At 43.0% G+C, this 22,010-nt stretch overlaps 2 protein-coding genes across 5 annotated transcripts in view; one reads left to right on the top strand and one right to left on the bottom strand.

Moving 5' to 3' along the window:
* The window catches only part of LOC106560231 (ubiquitin carboxyl-terminal hydrolase 24), a 37,365-nt gene extending 20,696 nt beyond the window's left edge, over window positions 1–16,669 (bottom strand). For 2 of the 4 annotated variants that reach the window (XM_014122872.2, XM_014122873.2), the window contains exons 1-15: window positions 15,979–16,669; window positions 5,051–5,219; window positions 4,829–4,896; window positions 4,449–4,592; window positions 4,221–4,343; window positions 4,105–4,140; window positions 3,891–3,956; window positions 3,520–3,585; window positions 3,354–3,428; window positions 3,005–3,163; window positions 2,767–2,881; window positions 2,305–2,516; window positions 1,947–2,204; window positions 1,728–1,826; window positions 427–534 (exon numbers count right to left, since the gene is read on the bottom strand). In XM_014122872.2, coding sequence (XP_013978347.2) covers window positions 427–534; window positions 1,728–1,826; window positions 1,947–2,204; window positions 2,305–2,516; window positions 2,767–2,881; window positions 3,005–3,163; window positions 3,354–3,428; window positions 3,520–3,585; window positions 3,891–3,956; window positions 4,105–4,140; window positions 4,221–4,343; window positions 4,449–4,592; window positions 4,829–4,896; window positions 5,051–5,219; window positions 15,979–16,251 — 1,971 coding nt within the window. In that variant the 5' untranslated portion in view covers window positions 16,252–16,669. The remainder of the gene's footprint in view (window positions 1–426; window positions 535–1,727; window positions 1,827–1,946; window positions 2,205–2,304; window positions 2,517–2,766; window positions 2,882–3,004; window positions 3,164–3,353; window positions 3,429–3,519; window positions 3,586–3,890; window positions 3,957–4,104; window positions 4,141–4,220; window positions 4,344–4,448; window positions 4,593–4,828; window positions 4,897–5,050; window positions 5,220–15,978) is intronic. The other 2 variants (XM_014122874.2, XM_014122875.2) reach the window with 1 other exon arrangement.
* An 87-nt stretch (window positions 16,670–16,756) lies between these two features.
* Window positions 16,757–20,871, top strand: LOC106560232 (biogenesis of lysosome-related organelles complex 1 subunit 2). Its single transcript, XM_014122876.2, has 5 exons — window positions 16,757–16,980; window positions 17,548–17,664; window positions 17,822–17,941; window positions 18,057–18,161; window positions 18,599–20,871. The coding sequence occupies exons 1-5, from the start codon at window positions 16,800–16,802 to the stop codon at window positions 18,628–18,630; spliced, it is 555 nt and encodes a 184-aa protein (XP_013978351.1). The 5' UTR covers window positions 16,757–16,799; the 3' UTR covers window positions 18,631–20,871.
* Window positions 20,872–22,010: the final 1,139 nt, after the last annotated feature.

Here is a 22,010-nt window from a genome sequence, read left to right as displayed (position 1 = left end):
AATCAGTGCAGTTTATTCTATTTTTACTAGACTAGAGGAATACACAATTTTTCCATAAAAAAAAATCAAATTTTTCTCAGTGCTCCTAAATTCTATGTGGGGCTTACATTCACTTTCTTTCCTCAAATGTAAGAAATCAACTTTGAGTATCTTTGTAGGGCTGCTTTAAGCACAATCCATATAGACTTAATTTTTTCCCCAGCTATATCGGTTATCTGTGAAAATGTCAATACATTTTTGTAATTTTTATTTTTTTAATCGGAATCCAAAAATCACATATGGGTCCGGCTCTAGTCTGTTAGTTTTAAATGCATTCCGTTAATGTGCTGTATTCATGTATTTTTAATGCTGTCGACTGCTGCCATCTTGGACAAGGGCTCTCTTGCGAGAGAGGGGGTGAGGGGTAATGTGTGTGTGAGTGTGTACCTTGTCCTGTTTCTGGTAGGTCTGTTTGATGAAGGAGCGTGTGATCTCATGGAGCTGCCGCAGAGCTGGAACCACCCAGACCGCCTGGGGACTGCCCTGTTGAGAAGACTACACACACCCACACAGGTTAGACACCCATCTACCACCCCACAATGTTTGTAAAGTTTGGTGGAGGAAGAATAATGTTCTGGGGCTGTTTTTCATGGTTCGGGCTAGGCCCCTTAGTTCTAGTGAAGGGAAATCTTAAAGCCACAGCATACATTCTAGACAATTCAATTCTGTGTTTCCAACTTTGTGGCAACAGTTTGAGGAAGGCCATTTCCCGTTTCAGCATGACAATTCCCCCGGGCACAAAGCGAGGTCCATACAGAAATGGGTTGTTGAGATCAGTGTTGAAGAACTTGATGTGCTTGCACACAGCCCTGACCTCAACCCCATCGGGTCAGAACTTCTCTGCAGGCTTCACTAAGCACATTCCAATATGAATAAAACAAAGGCATTCCTTCCTCCTCTCCTTTGTGACTGCTGTAATACAGAGCAGATGAAGGAAGGAGAGGATAAAGCAAGGTGTCTAATAGTACTGGAACATTGTCTTTCTCTGTGTCCCCCCCACAGGCTGTTGTCCAGTTTGTTGTGTTCTGTGATGCTGCGTTCATGCACACCCTGCCTGGTAAACATGATGTGACAGAGGAACTGACAAGATTGACAACAAGGGAATGAACTGTGTGTGTGTGTGTGTGACTAAGGGGTAAAGGAAAACAAGGACTGTGGAGAATGTGAGAGAACATTAATGCCCATGATTTTGCAATGAGATGTTCGACGAGCAGGTGGGTGTCCACATATTTTCGGGAGGTAGATTTTTTTTTATTTGAGCAAAACATTTGAGTGAACCAGCAATTCATAATGTTTGAATGGATTTTCTGACTGATGCACGCTACATTTGGATGGGTTTGAGGTTCTATGGACCGATGCACTCAGATCTTAAACAGTTGGACCGGGACCGATGTGTATCGGTGAGTCGTTACATTCCTACTATACACGCACGTCACTTATCCAATAACTCACCCCTCACACCTTGACTCGCACACATACCCCTTACAACCTCAATGAAGCCTGGCCCAACCCACACCCACTGTAGTACTGGAACAGCTCGTTAAAAAAATCAACAATACAGCAATCATTCAGTTACAAATCAACCCCCCCATCCAGCCCTCCTTCAGGATTGGTTTGTGTGAGCAGTGAAAAGATTGTAGGTGAATGCTGATTGGTCATTAAGAGTTTTAAGGAGGGGCTTCTCTTACTTTGGCCAATGAGTTCTCTTTGGCTTTCTTCTTGCCCCAGGAGCCAGTAAGAAATGAGGTCTGAGTGTCGCTGGTTTTACCCTCCTCCTCAGTCTGAGTCTATAAACATAAACTGGCTTATTCAGGTTGTGTGTGTGTGTTCAATTGATATTAGACTTGAACTCGAAAGCTGTGAGTGACATAGCGCTTCAACCTTGAGAGAAACAGTGTGTTTCTCACCTTCTTGATGTCCTCTATACATTTGATGATGTAGCAGCGTTTGACAGTCTCCTTCACAGCGTATGCGTCAGTGAGGATGGCCAGGTGTTCCTCAGACGCCTGCTGTACCAGGGAGGTGGGCAGGGTTGGCAGGTGGGCTAGCTCCCACAGCACCTCCAGCACCTTCCCTGTGGTGGCCTCAGAGCGGGCCTCTCTACCAATCCTCCCGATCAGACTGAGCAGCTTCTGCCTCACACGGTCACTCTCTACCTCCCAGCTCTGGAACACACACACACACGTTACACCCAATCATTACTAACACATACAAACACACACAATTTACTGTCCCACAGAAACGTTCCTAAGCACACATACAGACCTTCTGTATAAGGACAAACAGGTGGCTGAGCTGCTCGAAGTTGAACTTGACGGCAGCCGCAGCCATGATGGTGTGGATGTTCTCAATCACAGTGGACGACTGTCCTGCCTGTATCATCCAGATCTTGGAGAGCTCGTCCAGAGACAGTTTACTGCCCAGCAACTCAATGATACCTTTTATTCGATCACAATACTGGGCCTGGTCTATGTTACCTGGAATACACACTCCACAGTTATATTACTGGTCTATGTTACCTGGAATACACACTCCACAGTTATATTACTGGTCTATGTTACCTGGAATACACACTCCACAGTTATATTACTGGTCTATGTTACCTGGAATACACACTCCACAGTTATATTACTGGTCTAGGTTACCTGGAATCACTAGTCAAGATAATAGAATAACATTAACAGTAATAATATGTTGTTCCATTGTTAACATTAAGATTGTCTTTACCCTCCAGTGCTATTGAGAGGACAGAGTTTTCCACCAGCCAGTCCAGCAGTCTGTCTGTGTCAATGGCATTCTTCACCGTCTTAGACACAGTACTCTCCTCAATCAGCTTAGTCACCTAGACACACAAACACATTTTATAAAGTTTATATAACAAGAAACGTCCACATGGACAGTAGCATAATAATAAGGAGAGCGGTTTGACCTCTAACTCTTGACATTGCAACCCCTGACCTCTCACCTCTTTGAGGGAGTTCATTTTGGTGGAAAAGTGAGGAGTCTTCAACATGCGTAGCAGAGTGTCCAGGCGCAGGTCGTCCACCACAGTGACCAGGGCGGTCTGGAACCTCATACACAGCAGCTTGATGGCCGACAGCAGCTCTGGGATGCTCACCAGCCTCTACAGGAGGTGAGGGGAATATAAATGATGAGGCATCACCTTACGCTGCGTTCATAGGAAACTCTGAACAGTCTGACTGGGAAACAAAGAGTTGCTTCAGACATGGAAGCTCATAATGAACAATTTTGGACACATATTTCTAAAGTTCCCGGGAGCTTTCCAGGGTATGTAGAACAGGGCATTGTGGTACCTTGTCTTTGAGATCTTTCTCCTCAAGGTTCTGAACGTAGGTGATCATCTTATGGATAACAGGATCCAACATGGGCTGCAAACACACACGTCATTATTAGCCTCATTAACTAATCAACAATGCTGAGGATGTAACGTTTGACTCATGTTGGAGGAAAAGGTGTTACCTGCACAAGGCTGGAGTTGAGGTATTCTGCACACACAGCTAGAGGCTGGACCAGAGCAGACACACACTGCAGAGACACACACAGTTACATACACACATACTCTCAAAAACCAGAGTGGTGGTCTCCCACGGGTGAGGGGGTGGGGGGCTTGGGCAGCTGCATTCTCCGGTGCCAGAGAGAGATTAACATGCTAATGGTGGAGATGGTCTGGGCTGTGAGAGGGATCAAATGTGTGTGTGGTTCCGGTTAGGATCCTGAAAAGGAGCGATTCACACAAGGAGGCCTAAGAGTAGCCACACAACGGAGCATTTATCTGAGCGAGGCTTCAGGACTGTGTGTGTGTGTGTGTGTGTGTGTGTGTGTGTCCTTACCCCGATCTCTATCTCCTCTGTATTGAGTTTAGCCTGGATAGCAGTGAACCCTCCCATCTCTCCAAACTAGAGAGAGAGCAAAAAAAAAAGGACATGAAGAGAGAAACACACAGTCACATGACTAAATACAGCAACAACACTGAACCATAACCGATATGCGTGTGTGTGTGTGTGTGTGTGTGTGTGTTTGTGTAGGTAGGTAGGTGGGGCTTACCAGATTGACCAAGTCTACCAGCCAGCCATGAGGCTCCTGTAGAAACAAAAGCACACATCCATAGGTGATCAGTCAGTCATTTTGTTTGTCCTAGAGCAACAACCATGTGACCTCACCTTCTGGTAGTTGTTGCTAGGCGAAACAGCGAACATGGCTTCCTCTCCAAACACCTCGCTCCAGTTCCTCTGACACGCCTTCATACGGTTCTTAAAGTGGTACTCATTGTCTGGGTTAAAGGCCTACACACAGAGAGAGACAGAGACAGAGGTTCTCCTTTGTAAGGGAGGTGTGATGTGATGGAGTAGCATATGTGTACTATATGTAACAGGTGTTTGTATACCCACCATAGCCAGTACTCCCATCAGCCCAACAGGTATGGGTTCCTGTTTGACCCTCTCAGCCACCAGCTCCACCAGTAACATCAACATGTTATAGATCCCCTCATGGATCTCTGTCCCCCACTTATGGACCGCACTACTGGTAAGGAGCTACGAGGGGGAGAGCGAGGGCAGCAGGAAGGAGAGTCAGTGAAAGTGGCAAAATTATACCAAACAGTCCTGTTAAAATATTTTTTTTCTTCTTGAAACTGGTGTTATAAACAGGTTATACAGCGCTCACTCATAAGTGTTATGTTTATATACATACACACACACACACACACACACACACACACACCTCCTCTTCTTCTTAAAGGTTCATGCATGCATACACACACACGACTCACCTTCTTAAAGGCCTCGTGCATACACCGGTCCATAAACCGCTTACAGTTCTCATCTGCATCTGCCAGCCCTGAGAGAGAGCGTGTGAGAGACAGAAAGTGAGCGGAGGAGAAAGCGAGACAGACTGTAGTTATTGTTTGACAACTGGGTGCAAAATAATAATGTGTGAAAAGCATTCAACAGGGACAACATGACCCAAAACCCACACACTCACTCTCTCTTACCGTGTTTGGCTAGGCAGGTGGCTGCGACCAGACATTTGCCCAGTGACTCCTCTCTCTTGTAGGGGATGGACCAGTGGTCAGTGAACACTCTGCTCTCCAGTTCATACAGGTTAGTGGTGGGGAACTCCATACTGCTCCCAGAACAGTTCCCATTCTCATCATTATTCCTCTGAAACAGAAACACTTTATAGTTCTACTGTACTTATGATGCTTTATGACAGTGTCAACAGAATGATGGAGAGGGTGTGTGTGTGTTCTATCCATTCAGTAATGCATACCAATATATGATGGATGGAAGGAGGAGAGAGAGAGAAGCATCAGGTTTCAGCACTCCTCCTTCATTGAAAGAAGTGGAGCGTTAAAGTCTGGATGGAGGGAGTCATGGAGATGAGCCTTTCTCTAAGACGCAAAGGTCAACAATCAAACATTCCATGGTTGGAAAGCACCTACCAATCAGAAACCTCCGAACAGCACAGTCCAATCAGATACCTCTGAGGTTAAGACAGTATAGACAATTGTTGACCTACCGCTTCCAGAATAACTGTGGATTAACAAGTGGCCAGTTTCCCAGACTGGAGTCAACTCCAGGATCACTAAGCATGTTTATAGGATAATCTCCATAGAAAGATGTTTTAGTCTAGAAATAAACTAATCTGGGTTAATAGATAGAAAAACAGCCCCAGGTAGTAACTAGCTGCTGCTGATCCAATAGACAGCACTGTTTCCTGTCAGCATTAGGCCTATTAACACAGTAATAATAACAGGACTAGTGTTGTTTTCCTGCATGAGGAGAAGGGGAGGACTGGAGCTCTGGGATTCTCTCAGGGGGACAGGGTGTGGTGTCTGTGTCTTTCCGGTGTGTGTGCTTTTGTGTGTGTGTGTGTTGCACAGGGCAGCTAAGTAACTGAGCCCCTAGTATGTCTGGCATATGAGACTGCAGGGCTGTGTGTGTAGAGCTATAATTAGGATGGGAACGTAGGGCCACAGACCTGTGACATGTATCCTAAGGCACAAACAGCAGAGACACAAGCTGGAGAGGAGGATGGAGGAGAAAGAATGAGATAGAGGGAGGGTGTCTGGTACAATGGTCTGAATGCGAAATATTTTTCTAACCTGGACGGACACGTTTAATTTAAAAACAGAACAAGGCTGCTTTAATGTCACAGTGCACTGTTCCTGGAAAATGGGGTACATTTAAAAACATTTTGCAATGCTGTGCCCTGCAAAATGCATCCCCGGTGTCATGTTTCTTCTTAGGGACCGCTTTTCTTCAGCACCTCAACATCCCACTAAATCAACAACACCAGACACACCCTGGTGAGCAACGTTTCCCTACACACCGTTTCCCTACACACCGTTTCCCACAGCGATAAAGACATCTGACATGATCTACTGTGTGTAGAGAACAGAGACGTACCCACCCGAACCCTAGAGAGATACACACCTGGTGGCCGCTACACATTAGGCTTCCTCTCCACCTCGTCCTTCAACAATCCTCCCCTAGATTCATCTGTACTACAGTGGCTTCATCTCCTCTCCTTCCTTTCAATAGTCTACTGAGCCATTAACTCCTTCATTAGCACTTATCTGAGAGAACTGGATTAGTGAGAGCCAATACCATTCACCTTCACCTGTCCAGTTTGGAAATAAAATGATTTGCAAAACTGCATCTCCAGGTGTGCATTCTCTATGCATGACATTTACTGAATGAAAACAGACAACTGTTGACTTACTGTTGAAGCACCCACCCCCCTCCCTCTATTCTGTACATGATTGACAGCTGTCCTCCAGCGGAGGTCGTCACACGACAATTGTGTCAAACAACCAATCAAATGTGAAGTCATAATTGATGAAACAGTGAGATTGTATATGATACTGAATCAATGCACTAGATGCAAAACTCTAGCGATCCATTGAGATTCATAAATGCATGCTGATGTATCGAATCAGCATGTATTTTAACTAGATAGCTGCTTATTGTACAGCGCTTACATAGATAGCTAGTTGTCTTTGCAGGTATTGTAACGATAATGTTCAGAAAATGGCTAGCTGGAAACACTTGACGCTAGCTGGCTAAGACTGCAGCTATGCTGGTGCTTTTCCAGAAGATACCGACCCTACGGTTATGCTTGTTTACATTGAGCTGCACTGGGGTCGGAACGGAATTATGGTTACATTAAGACACCGTGGAGCCGGCGCGAGATATGGGTCGGAAAACGTACCTCAATGCAGGGATGGGATATGTCACTAGTGATGGAGGGAAAGTTGATACAGTTGCATATCGGGATATTATTTTTCATGATATATTGTATCGTTTTGACAATATTGCAATATCATTTTTTCACTAGGTTTGCTGTACCTGTACCAAAATTCCAGTATTTTTCCTTCATAGCTTGTTCTCCAACTTCTTTTTAAATAGGGAGACAATTTGTTTAGAGCACTCATTTCCATGACTGCTCAAAACTCATTTCAAATCAGTGCCCTCCCTTGTCCCTCTGCAGCAGCAATATGTTTGGAACATCGAATTGCAATAAAATCATAGTATCAAAAAGCAATACATATAGAATCGTGAGAATCGAATTCCAAAATGGCTGCAGTAGCCAGTGCTAGCTAGAATGAGGATGAAATGGTCCGTTTTCCAGGAAAACCAGCAGTATTTCAATCTTCTTGATGGAGCAGTGTGGATAAAGGTACAATTTGGAGTACAGTGGCATGTCCCATCCTAGCCCTTGATCATGACTCTCAGATCCATTACATTACACATATGAGTCAATGGATGAATGCGTCTTCTGTACGGGGGAGTTTTGTTAAGAACCCCGACGCTCGGTCTGAACATTGCCAAGCATCACTTGCGGTACGGTTTTGGAAGCATAAGGACTTTACCTTTCATATTAGTGACAAATAATTTTCTAAAAACTAAAAAGGTTCAATCTCTACACACTTGTATAGGGTTAGTATTTCCACACGGCCATATTTCCATGTTACAGCGCTTGTTTACGGAAAACAGACAGAGTGGACTACCTGTGCCAATTAGCTACAATGCCTTCAGAAAGTGTTCACACCCCTTGACCTTTTCCACATTTTGTTGTGTTACAGCCTGAATTTAAAATTAATTCAATTGAGATATTTGGTCACTGGCCTACACCCAATAATATCAAAGTGGAGTTGTTTAAGAAAATATTTACAAATTAATAAAAAATGAAAAGCTGAAATGTCGAGTCAACGATTCAACCCCTTTGTTGTAACATGCCTAAATAAGTTCAGATGGAAAACAATTGCTTAACAAGTCACATAATAAGTTGCATGGACTCACTGTGTGTGCAATAATAGTGTTGAACATTATTTTTGAACGACTACCTCATCTCTGTACCCCACACATACTGTACAATTATTTGTAAGGTCCCTCAGTCGAGCAGTGAATTTCAAACACAGATTCAACAACAAAGATCAGGGAGGTTTTCTAACACCTCGCAAAAAAGAACACGTATTGGTATGTGGGTACAAATTTTAAAAAGCAGACATTGAATTGAGCATGGTGAAGTTACTAATTACACTTTGGATGATGTATCAATACACCCAATCACTACAAAGACGTCTTTCCTAGCTCAGTTGCCGGAGAGGAAGGAAACCGCTCGGGGATTTCACAACAAGACCAATGGTGACATTAAAACAGTTAGTTTTCTCATATTACAGTCATTAAACTGAGGATGGATCAACATTATTGTAGTTACTCCACAATAGTAACCTAAATGACAGAGTCAAAAGAAGGAAGCCTGTAGAGAATAAAAATGTTTTATTTATTTAACTAGGCAAGTTAGTTAAGAACAAATTCTTATTTACAATGACGGCCTACGAATTCTGTTTGCAATAAGGCACTAAAGTAAAACTGTAGAAAATGTGGCAAAGAAATTAACTTTTTGTCCTGAATACAAAGTGTTATGTTTGGGGCAAATCTAACAGAACACGTCACTGAGTACCACTCTTCATAGTTTCAAGCATGGTGGTGGATGCATCATTTTATGGGTATGCTTTTCATCGGCAAGGACTGGGAGTATATTTTAAGAATAAATGGAAACGGGCTAGGTCTAAGCACAGTCAAAATCCTAGAGGAAAATCTGGTTCAGTCTGCTTTCCAACAGACACTGAAATTCACCTTTGAGCAGGACAATAACCTAAAACACAAGGCCAAATATACACTGGAGTTGTTTACCAAGATGACATTGGATGTTCCTAAGTCGCCTAGTTACAGTTTTGACTTAAATCGAATTGAAAATCTATGACAAGATTTTAAAATGGCTGTCTAGCAATGATCAACAACCAACTTGACAGAGCTTGAAAAATGTTGTACAATCCAGGTGTGCAAAGCTCTTAGAGACTTACCCAGAAAGACTGACATCTGTAGTCGCTGCCAAAAGGTGATTCTAACATGTATTGACTCAGGGTTGTGAATACTTACATAAATTAGATATTTCTGTATTTCATTTTCAATAAATTAGCAAACATTTCTAAAAACATGTTGTTTTCACTTTGTCATTATGGGGTAGTGTGTAGATGGGTGAGAAAAAAATATGTATTAATACATTTTGAATTCAGGCTGTAACACAAGAAAATGTGGAATAAGTCAAGAGTATGAATACTTTCTGAAGGCACTGTATCTGCATCTTTGAAACAAAAAGGAAGCCACAAACCTGTTGTCACTGAAATATACTGTTGGCTGCAACGGTGTTAAAACAGTGCACAGTAAGTGTGTATTTCGTAGAGGGATTTATGTCTCTACAACCGTAATTGAGAATCTATTCACGTTTAGATGGAGCATTTGTCTGTTTTGGCTTCCAGAGCCATTTCCCCTTCAAACAGAACATGGGCTAAGGAGTAACATTCGGCTCCTTTAGTCCAATATTGGGTTAATCCCATCCCTGCATTGAGGTAAGTTTCCAACCCATATCTTGCGCCAGCTCCACCGTGTCTAAAGGCCAATTTATGTTTGATCCTGCAATGCAGTCCGGAGGGTGTGAAGCAATTGCGGAGCGTCCAGAGGCTTGTGAAGGCCAAAATGAGCTCCGTACGACGATGCCGTGCACCTCCTAAATTTGTAACAATGCAGGGGGTTCCGTATAGCTCCGCATTGACATGATTGGTTGACGGTAGGTGGGGGCGGTATTTCCTATATAACCCAAACTCACTTCCTTGACAACAAACATGGAGAACTTTGACAAAAGAATATCATAACAAGTTCACAAATAAAAAAACATCTTTATGATACCTCATGTAGGGATTTCATAGACATGAAAATGAGTGAACTCCTGGAAAGAGATCGGGAGGTAATGGGAATAGTTGTGGTAAATAGGTCAATGGAATGTAGACCGTGGGGATAGAACATTTATCAAATCTGATCTAACAAAGAGGATATTTGTCAAATTCGTCATGATTGATGCATTGTAACAGGCCCACATTATGATTACTAAATTCTGATTTGGATAATTTTGGCTGTTTTCACTGCATAACATTTAGAATTTGCCTCTTTTCAGGTTTAGAAAAATTGACTGCTAAATGCTGACTCCCATTTGTATAAGCTGGTAGCATAGCTAGCATACAGAAATCAGTGGTGGTAGTCAAAGTAGTTTTTAACTGTAATGCAGTTGATTGATGACATGAACATGTATGGATGTCAATCCCAATACAAGCATTATATTCTGATTTTTACCTCGACAATGTGAAATACACATAAATAATAGCCTAAATGTAGGCTAATTTTGCTGGGGGGGGGGGGCAATGGGGAGATATGGGATGGAGAAGCAGGTGGGAAAACAGTATGGTCCCGTGTGGCTCAGTTGGTAGAGCATGGTGTTTGCAACGCCAGGGTTGTGGGTTCGATTCCCACGGGGGACCAGTATGGAGAAGAAAAAAAATGTATGAAATGTATGCATTCACTACTGTAAGTCGCTCTGGATAAGAGCGTCTGCTAAATGACTAAATGTAAATGTAAATGTTTTTACTTCATGCCATCTTGGCTGAGCTCCTATGTTAAGCACCGGGAAAGGGACTCCAACATCTCAGAAGAGGTAAGGTCTTGTCTTTTCGTCTAGCCAGTTGCTTGTGATTAGCTGGATGGTTGTAGAGATTAGCCCTGAATCACTACGAGTGGTGCGGTGCAGACCAATTTATTGGACGCGTATGACAGCTCCCCGTAGCGCAAGAAGTATGAATGCTCTGACTTCTGTGGAGGCCCCATCACAGTAAATACTGTACCAATAAAATGCATTTATAAAGCCCTTTTTACATCAGCAGATGTCATAAAATGCTGTACAGAAAACCAGTCTAAAACCCCAAACAGCAAGCAATGCAGATGTAGAAGCACGGTGGCTAGGAAAAACTCCCTAGAAAGACAGGAACCTAGGAAGAAACCTAGAGGAATCAGGCTCTCAGGGGTGGCCAGTCCTTTTCTGGCTGTGCCGGGTGGAGATAGTACATGGCCATTGTATGGCCACTGCAGACATGGGATAAACCACGCATTTAAAGCGGAAATGACAACGTTATAAATACTTTGCGGATATGAAACAATCAGTCAAAAATACCATATTCCCAGTTTATGCTTCAAAACCAACTTTATAAGAGGTTTACAAAATAGGTTTGATTTTACTCAAACTTACATGATGTACAGTAAGGCATTGTTGTTAATATAATTCATCAATACATTTCTTGGTAGTCCAAAAAATATTGGTATCAGGTTGTAAATCACAGCTGGTCTGGTACATCGTTTGCTGACTCCACCCATTCAAGATGCACTGTTTCAATGAATCAATATTTTGAACAAAAACGGACGACTGTAACTAATACAATCAAACTAGCAAGGGCAATAATCACAAGTCATTCATAAAGTGGCTAATAGGCTAGCGCATGTGTCAAAAACACGGATCGCGGGCCGAATAGGACAAACAAGCGAGTATAAATGAGTCAACAGTTGACTCATCTACTTTCTAAAATTACAGCCTAATGTGCTCGCATCAATGAATTCAACTTAATTTGCGCTGCTTTAGTGTACCCCGTTTATAGCCCATAGCACTATACTAAGCTAGTATAGTGTAGAGAATCATTGAACCATCTAAATATATTTTCTATAACCAAAAATACAGTGGGGGAAAAAAGTAGTTGATCCCCTGCTGATTTTGTACATTGGCCTACTGATAAGAAAGAATCAGTTTATAATTTTAATGGTAGGTTTATTTGAACAGTGAGAGACAGAACAACAACAAAAATATCCAGAAAAACGCATGTAAAAAATGTTATAAATTGGTTTGCATTTTAATGAGGGAAATAAGTATTTGACCCCCCTCTCAATCAGAAAGATTTCTGGCTCCCAGGTGTCTTTTATACAGGTAACGAGCTGAGATTAGGAGCACACTCTTAAAGGGAGTGCTCCTAACTGCAGCTTGTTACCTGTAAAAAGGAAACCTGTCCACAGAAGCAATCAATCAATCAGATTCCAAACTCTCTACCATGGCCAAGACCAAAGAGCTCTCCAAGGATGTCAGGGACAAGATTGTGGACCTACTCAAGGCTGGAAGGGGCTACAAGACCATCGCCAAGCAGCTTGGTGAGAAGGTGACAACATTTGGTGCGATTATTCGCAAATGGAAGAAACACAAAAGAACTGTCAATATCCCTCGGCCTGGGGCTCCATGCAAGATCTCACCTCGTGGGGTTGCAATGATCATGAGAACGGTGAGGAATCAGCCCAGAACTACACGGGAGGATCTTGTCAATGATCTCAAGGTAGCTGGGACCATAGTCACCAAGAAAACAATTGGTAACACACTAAGCCGTGAAGGACTGAAATACTGCAGCGCCCGCAAGGTCCCCCTGCTCAAGAATACATATACACGCCCGTCTGAAGTTTGCCAATGAACATCTGAATGATTCAAAGGACAACTGGTGAAAGTGTTATGGTCAGATGAGACCAAAATGGAGCTCTTTGGCATCAACTCAACTCGCCGTGTTTGGAGGAGGAGGAATGCTGCCTATGACCCCAAGAACACCATCCCCACCGTCAAACATGGAGGTGGAAACATTATGCTTTGGGGGTGTTTTTCTGCTAAGGGGACAGGACAACTTCACCGCATCAAAGGGACGATGGACGGGGCCATGTACCGTCAAATCTTGGGTGAGAACATCCTTCCCTCAGCCAGGGCATTGAAAATGGGTTGTGGATGGGTATTCCAGCATGACAATGACCCAAAACACACGGCTAAGGCAACAAAGGAGTGGCTCAAGAAGAAGCACATTAAGGTCCTGGAGTGGCCTAGCCAGTCTCCAGACCTTAATCCCATAGAAAATCTGTGGAGGGAGCTGAAGGTTCGAGTTGCCAAACGTCAGCCTCGAAATCTTAATGACTTGGAGAAGATCTTCAAAGAGGTGTGGGACAAAATCCCTCCTGAGATGTTTGCAAACCTGGTGGCCAACTACAAGAAACGTCTGACCTCTGATTGCCAACAAGGGTTTTGCCACCAAGTACTAAGTCATGTTTTGCAGAGGGGTCAAATACTTATTTCCCTCATTAAAATGGTAATCATTTTATAACATTTTTGACATGCGGTTTTCTGGATTTTGTTGTTGTTATTCTGTCTCTCACTGTTCAAATAAACCTACCATTAAATTATAGACTGATCATTTCTTTGTAAGTGGGCAAACGTACAAAATCAGCAGGGGATCAAATACTTTTTTCCCCCACTGTAGAATCGATCTACCGCCTTTTAGACTTGCTTTCAAGTAGAATGATAGATCTATAACTCACATTTCTATGTGAATTTGGTTGGGTCGTTACATATTGACACTAAGTTTAAATGTTACAACAACCTATAGGTAAATTTGCTATTTGGAGTTATGAAATACTTTTTGATTATGCACATCTGCAAGCAAAGCAGCAAAGGCTGGACAAATATTATTTCTCTTCTTTTGTATTAATATGTTAAAATGCAATACATTTTTTTCTAATAAAACAATGACCAGTTTGGGTTGCAGTTGCATGTTTTTTTTGTAAAATATGGCCCGTGCGCTGATTGAGTTTGACACCACTGGGCTACCGTATTTATTTATGTAGCTAGCTATTTATTTAGCAAGCTAAAAACACAGAGCCTAACGTTAGCTAGCTAGCTTCTGGGAGGATGTCATGTCATTGGAGGAGTGGGTGCGTGACCGACTTATTCCCCCTCATATCGTTTTTCGGTGGCTATAGCTAGAGCTGCAGGTGTCATAGCAAGAAATGTGAATCACTTTGCTAGCTAGTTATGCTGAACTTGAACGACTGTTATCCACAGTTAGCATATCAAATGTATTTGTCATCGATCAAATGGGTGGGAAGGCAAGTTCCCATTCAGTTGTCAAAAAGTGGGTTGGGACAAGCATGCATTGGTAGGCAAGCTGCAGAAGAACGAGGAGGCTACTATTCCCCATCGTTTATCAGTGCAATTTTGACGGCCAACTAGCTGAAAATGTTTGAGGGTTTATCCAATGTTCCCTCATTAGATTTTACCTCATCTCGCTCTAGCTAGCATTAGTTTTGATCTTGTTGTTGTTTATGTGCATAGGCAACTGAGGGAGAGATCCTACCTTTTCATGGTTTGATCAATAGGACTGTGAAGTTCCCAAGAGGACTCCTGCGGTATTTACATATTTGCAGAAATTCAGGTGTATTTTGTGGCTTTTGGCAAATGCGTTCTAATGATCTATAATCATGCTGTTGTAACTGCCTGTAAAGACAGTCCAGTTCAAAGTGAATTATGGCAGGCCTGTGTGGCAAATGGTTTATTTGCATATGGGCCTACTGTAGCTCTGATTGGCTATGATGCACCGGTCTGCGTAGACTCTGGTCCTGGACAAGACAGATGTTTTTATTAGGTTTTATTTATTTATTAAAGGCACAGCTGCTTTCCCATTCTATATTGCTATAGAATTTTCACAAACGTCTTAGTATATTTGATTCCAAAACATTTTATGAACACTTAGATATGGTAATTTGTAAGTTCTCGCTGGGGGGGGGGGTCATATTCTTCCTGGGGGGTTATATTAACATATTTGTTATGAGATTTAATGTTGCAAAAACGCTGTCAGTTCCACTTTAATGTAACCATGACTGTGTTCCAACACCAGTGCAGCTCATTGTAAACAAGCGTAAAGGTAGGGTCGGTATCTTCTGGCAAGCTGATGTTCAGACATTTAGACTTGTGGTTCTGACGGGTACGTGAGACATCAAGTTGTCAGTGAACTACAAACAATTTAAAAGAGCTTTGATTATAAAATGTTTAGCACAAAATGGCCATATCAGGTTAGCCACAGGCGGTTGCGAAATCGCACCGTCTCACTCCACTAGTACAGCTACATAGCCAGCTAGCGTTGCTCCATTACATTCTGCTCAGCTGTAGGCAGACGTGCATTTTCCCAAGAGTGCGGAGTTCACCACATTCACTCTCTGCAGACCTTTATCGGCAACTATTGCAAAACACTAACTAGGTGTTTAAAGTAAACTAACCCGCTGGTTTGCCCATGTAGATTCGCGCAACGACCATATCCCCTCCCCCAAGCGTTGGGATAGCTAACTACATACAGTAACCAACAAGCTAGGCAAATCTACGTTTCTGATGTTGGCTAGTGCACCCATTTTCAATATTGATCATCAAAGTACTGAATTTGTAACTCAACTAGCCGAGGTCTTTCGAATTTTGTAGCCCGATTTTGAGAAATTATGTCGCGCATGCCGCGGGTTTTCCCTCCCTATTTTGACAGCAAGGCATGAGTATAGCGCGCTATGGAATGCTATGAGCGAGCCCTTTCTCCCTATTTAGCCGGCGTCGCTAGCTAGTAGCTTTGATGCTAACTAGCTTCGTGTTCTCGCTAACTAACGTAACCAGCGAGCTACCATGCTTCAGCCTTACCTCGCTCTCCACCACATCGTGGTAAGCGGGAGGTGGGTCGAACCCTCCAGTCCCAGACCGCCCGGTGGTCTCCCCGTCTCCGCATGGGCCCGGGGCAGGGCCACTCTCCATCGGCTCATATCCATACCCAAGCCCGGGGCTTTCGTTGGTCAGGAGCGCCACAGCCTCGTTGATGTCGTTTTTCGCCAGGCGTAGCGCCTTGCGTATAGCCACAGGATCTGGGAAACCCATGCAGAGGAGGGTCGTCATGTGTTGCTCCTCTTCTGTCTCCATTGTTAGGTTGTGTGCGTCTCAGGCTAGCTAGAAACGGGGTGTAAAACAGCACAGCCCTGTAACCGTGCACGGCGCCATGTTTACAGTCACACACAGGCTGTCACGATGGTTCACTGGACGCTTCCTGTGTAGAGCGTCACCACCCTGACCCACCCATTACAAGACCAGCGGACAGAGGAGCCCTCTTTCCCCCTTTTTAGCCCAAAACATATATAACGTAAGGTTGACTAACTCTATAAACACTTGTCAAACTAACATGATTCACACTGATTCGAAGTGTTTATAATGCAAAATGAATACAGGCAAAACAGCATGGAAAGCTCGAGCTCACTAACGTTACACTCGAACAATCTGAAAACAATAGAACATAAAACTATCAGTCAATATGAATAGGAACCCTATAGCTACAATAATCGTGGTAGTATTGTTTGTGTGATGGTAAGGCACATGTCAAGGAAAAGGGTGTGGCTCGAATTTGGAATTGTAGGGGGAGGAAAATAATCAATGTCACGTGAAGCTCTGTATCATGTGACTGGAGTAGATGCAAAATGGCGGCCACGGGAGAGGAGGCTGCTGAGATGGACTGCATCTCAAGAGTTTCCTTGGCCCATCCCACCGTCCTCAGCCTGGGAGGGAGCTCAGAACCCCGGGGAGAGCCTGGCGAGACTGCCTCTGAGGGCCAGGAGGTTGTGACTGCGGCGCCCAAGAAGCCCATCATCATCAACAGCAGTGAGTGGTGCTTGCTAACTAGCCCGTGTTCATGACTCTCAGTTCCATTACACATAAGTAATTGGACTTAAGGGCCTTCGTTAAGAGCACATACGCTCGGTCTGAATTGTGTTTTGCATTTATTTATTTTTGATGTGAAGTGAAAGAGCGATTTATGTTTCTAGAAGCGTACTACAATTCAATTGATTCACGTCTAAAGATTGAGTTGGCTGTTTTGGCTTCAAGAGCAAATTTGCCCTTAAATGGTAACAGATGGACGAAAAGACAAGTCCTAACTGCAAGTTGATGCGCTGTTTCAGTTATTGAAAGGAAGAAGATTAGCAACTTAGCTATCTAACTATTTGATTGCTCTGTGACCATTTATCTATCTGCTGAGATGAGTTTGGTGTTAGTACCAACACATTAGAATGCAGTAGCCCTACTAAGGGAGTGGCAAATTCGTCCTTCCTCCTTAGAGAATTTAGCGACCTGTTAGTTAAAATCTGAGGGAGTGGCCAGCAACATAATCAGGAGGTGGGCTGTTTCTCAGAAATGAAAATGGTGTAACTACTATACGTCTGTGTGTAGGTGACGGTGGGGTGGAGACTGCAGAGGAGGCCGTGGAGCCAGCAGAGCCAGACATCAATGAACTCTGTACAGACATGTTCGATAAGATGGCTGTCTTCCTACAAGGAGAACTCACTGGTCTGAATATCTGTCTGTCTGTCCATCTATGTTGTCTATACAGGCCTATATAGTCACATACTATATACTGTCTTGTCTTCAGGATAACAACTGTCATAAGAATCTCCTGTTGTGGAGAAAATGTAATTATCATGTTCCCCCGTTTTCCTCTTCCCAGGCACCTGTGAGGACTACCATCTACTGGAGAACATGAACAAGCTGACCAGTCTGAAGTACATGGAGATGAAAGACATCAGCATCAACATCAGCAGGAACCTGCAGGACCTCAACCATAAGTGTATGTTTATTAGTCCATCAGACATGAAGGGGACGAAATTCTCATAGGTCTTTACGAAAACAAAATATAACCTTAATTTAGCTGACTTTTTAAAAAAGAATTGTGTGTGTTGCAGACGCCAGCCTGCAGCCCTACTTAGACCAGATAAATCAAATAGAGGAACAAGTGTCTTCTCTGGAGCAGGCTGCTTACAAACTGGACACCTACTCCAAGAAACTGGGTAACACACACACAGTAGCATGCCTGTGGAGACAGACCATATCGTCATATTGCAGGTCTATATTTATACCAGGGCTGTAAGGGGAGAAGAGCCTACTGAGTTCCAGTGTGTAACCCTCACCAGACTGACTGAAGTGGTCGATATAAATAAATATCTATATTTTCATTGAGTTTCTATGGCATCTGTTATTAGTCTCTATTGTAGATGTACTAATAATAGCCATGATCCAGTGTTCAGCTCAACATTAATGTTAGGGATTTGATTTAGGACACCCTGAGAGTGCCCTCTGCTATTTGAGTTTACCTCTCCACCCTGAGCTCCAACAGCAGAGAGCGCTAGCACACTGTCCCAAATCAACAGCTAAAAATACACTTCTCCTGTGTGTGACTAACTGCAGGAAGGTGAGTGAGTTCATCTCTTTTTCTGTTTCTCTGCAGAGGCCAAGTTCAAAAAACTGGAGAAGCGATGAGGAGGAGGATTATGGAAGGAGGAAGTTGTTGGAGGCCTGAGGGTTACTGGTCCTCCTTCACCCAAGCTGTAGACCAAACCTAACATATATGATCTGAGGAAGCAGACCCACACCTCTACAACATATGCCTGATATAGAGAGGAATGGGGCACCCTGGGGTTGGTCGGAGGAATATCCCAGATGTTACACCTAGCATTATCATTTTGGTTGGATCATTTAAGTTGCATCTTAATACCAGGTATAGATGGCGCTTTGGGTAGTTTGTGTCCATATTCCTGTTGGTAACATTACAGGTCACTCTGTCAGTCCTGTCAAAATTGCAATTCACTTCCTGGATTTAATGAGTTTATCCTGAATTGTCCCCTGCTGGGTGCACACAACTGTAGAATCACCACCCTCCTAACCTAGAAGTTAGTTACACAGATGACAACCAAATTCACTTTGACTGAAGGACTTGATCTTCTTTAAATGTTTTCCTGTGCTGCTGGCATCACTGAATTAACATGAATTACTGAATTAACATGACAAAATGACCTTTATATTTTGTTGATTTGGGTGAATGCTACGGTCTCTTAATCATTGTCATACATGTGATTGTAGCATGTGTAAAATGTATCATCTAAAAACATTAACTTTGAACTGAAAATACATTTATCAAAAAAACTGTCATTTCACCAGCAGATGGCAACGGTACTCCATGTTCATACTGCAATCCTGTGTGTGTGTGTTTGTAAGATTTGGGGTACATTTAATTAATCAGAGACAGTGTGGTGATGATCTCCCAGAGAACATTATTGATTCACATGACATTTAGACAGAAATATGCCCTGGAACCTAATCAACACACAGATCCCCCCCATTTGTATTTCTTTTATTTAACGAGGCAAGTCGGGGGGAGTCCTAACCATCCACACACACAGACTACCGCTACAACCAAACCCACACTCAGAATCCCTCTAGTGCCCTAAACAACTACAGAAATATAATTCTATTGGTCACATGCTTTGTAAAAAGTGTACACTAACAGTGAAATGCTTACTTACAGGTCCTTCTCAACAATGCAGAGAAAGATAAATACAAGTAATAATAAATACACAATAAATAATGATAACTTGGCTACATACACTAGGTACCAGTAGCGAGTCGATGTACCGGGTAGATATGTACATGCATTGCCTTCAGAAAGTATTCCTATCCCTTGACTATTTCCTACTTTTGTTGTGTTACAGCCAGAATTCAAAATGGATTTAAATAAAAACAATTATTGTGATCAGACAGCCTTAGACTGACCTCATCACCATTTTAAAGGTCTTTAGTTGATATTATCTAAGATGCTTAAAGTGTGGTTTATATAAAGTGTACTAGTCCGTTGCCATGCATAGCTATCTACCAGTGTAGGTGTTCCTGCCCTTTATTGTTTGCTACTGAGTTGGTTGTTCAGGTTTAAGCCAGGTGTGCTGCGTTAGATAATTAGCGTGTAGTTCACCCATGCTTTGTTCTGTTAGATCACAGGCGTCAAATTCATGCCATGGAGGGCCGGCCAAGTGGCAGCGGGTTTTCGCTCCTCCCTTGTACTTCATTGATGAATTAGGGTTGCTAATTAGTAATGAACTCCCCACACCTGGTTGTCTAGGGCTTAATTGAAAGTAAAACCCCAAAACCTGCAGACACTAGGCCCTCCATGGAATGAGTTTTACACCCCTGTATTAGATGTGGCACTGTCTTGTAAACTAAGTGTAAATGACTAAATATGGTTATTTAAGCTAATGAATGCCAGTAACTTCAATCATAGTTTCCATCCTCTTACCTGGTCTAATTAACAAAGTAAAGTCGTTGTCATTAAATGCTCATTCTCATTGTTTAGCACGTGTGGGCGGAGTTGAGGTGTACAGTGATAAATGCTTTCCTTTTTTACCCTGTGCGCCATAGCAGTTTGTTGCATCATGTATGTACAGGCAGTTGCTTTAGGACGTTGTAGACTCTTTAGTTCTGCTAAGGGGACAGTTGGACTCTGTTTAAAACTGGAAAAAGGGGTAATCCCAAGATATGTTTTAGTATTTAGGCCTAGTATTAGCTGCAGTAGGAACCCTATTGAGGGGCTGAGCTTTACACTTGCCATCGTCTGTCATTTTTATGAGTTTTTGTATCATTAATGTTGCTGCTATTGACAACTGTTTGAGACAAACCATGTATCCTGAAATCCTGCATCTGTAATATATTAAAGTATTACTTTGTATCCTCCCCATTTCCACCTATCACCTCCCTTGGCTACTCTGGGTCCACTCTTCTACACAATACCTTATAATGACAAACTGGACAAGTTTTTAGAACATTTTATTGAAAATGAAATTTACAAAAGTATACACTGAGCCAATACTTTGTAGAAGCACTTTTGGCAGTCTTGTATGTCTATTTTTTATTTAACTAAAGTCAGTTAAGAACAAATTCTTATTTACAATGACGGCCTACCCCGGCCAAACCCTAACCCCAGACGACACTGGGCCAATTGTGCACCGCCCTATGGGACTCCCAATCACAGCCACTTGTGATACAGCCTGGAATCGAACCAGAGTCTTTAGTGACAACTGTAGCACTGAGATGCAGTGCCAAAGACCGCTGCGCCACTCGAGAGCTTTGCTAATCTGGATTTCCTTGTAGATTTTCTCAAGTTCTGTTAAGTTTGATTGGGGAGCGGTGGTGAAAAGCAATCTACAAGTCTTTCCACAAATTTTCACTGAGGTACGTTCTTGTTCTGAAGACATTCCAGCATTGCTTTGGCTGTATGCTTGGGGTCATTGTCCTGTTGGAATCTAAATCTTCGCCAAAATCGTTTCCACTCTGAAGCAGGTTCTCATGAAGGATTTGCTTGTGTTTGGCTCCATTCATCCTTACCAGTTTCCCAGTCCCTGCCGCTGAAAAGTATACCCTTAGCATGATGCTCCCACCACCATGCTTCACGGTAGGGATGGTGTTAGACAGGTGATGAGCTGTGCCTGGTTTACTCCAGACATAGCACTTTGCATTAAGGCCAAGAGTGAATCTTTTGCTTTATGATCTGTCTTTCAAGTGCCCTTTTGCAAACTTCCGGCGTGTCATCGTGCCTTTTTCTCAGGAGTAGCTTCCGTCTGGCCGCTCTCCCATAAAGCCCAGATTGGTGAAGTGCTGTAGAGACTGTTGTCCTTCGGGCCGGTTCTCCCATCTCAGCCAAGGAACTCTGTAGTTCTGTCAGAGTGGTCATTGGGTTCTTGGTCACCTCTCTGACCAAGGTCCTTCTACCCCGGTTGCTCAGTTTGGTCAGATGGTCAGCTCTAGGCAGAGTCTGGGTAGTTCCAGATATTTTTCAATTTCCCAGTGATGGAGACCACAGTGCCCTTGAAACT

The sequence above is a fragment of the Salmo salar genome, chromosome ssa10 (assembly GCF_905237065.1).
Source record: "Salmo salar chromosome ssa10, Ssal_v3.1, whole genome shotgun sequence".
NCBI lineage: Eukaryota > Metazoa > Chordata > Actinopteri > Salmoniformes > Salmonidae > Salmo > Salmo salar.
Note: the sequence above shows the minus strand (reverse complement) of the source record. Positions and strands in the feature narration are given on the sequence as shown.

Excerpts from the sequence above, each read along its gene's own strand:
- LOC106560232 (XM_014122876.2), top strand. The coding sequence starts at position 16,800 with ATGGCGGCCACGGGAGAGGAGGCTGCTGAGATGGACTGCATCTCAAGA. Across the intron at positions 16,981-17,547 it reads GCCCATCATCATCAACAGCA|GTGACGGTGGGGTGGAGACT; the intron begins GTGAGTGGTGCT and ends GTCTGTGTGTAG. Across the intron at positions 17,665-17,821 it reads CCTACAAGGAGAACTCACTG|GCACCTGTGAGGACTACCAT; the intron begins GTCTGAATATCT and ends TCCTCTTCCCAG.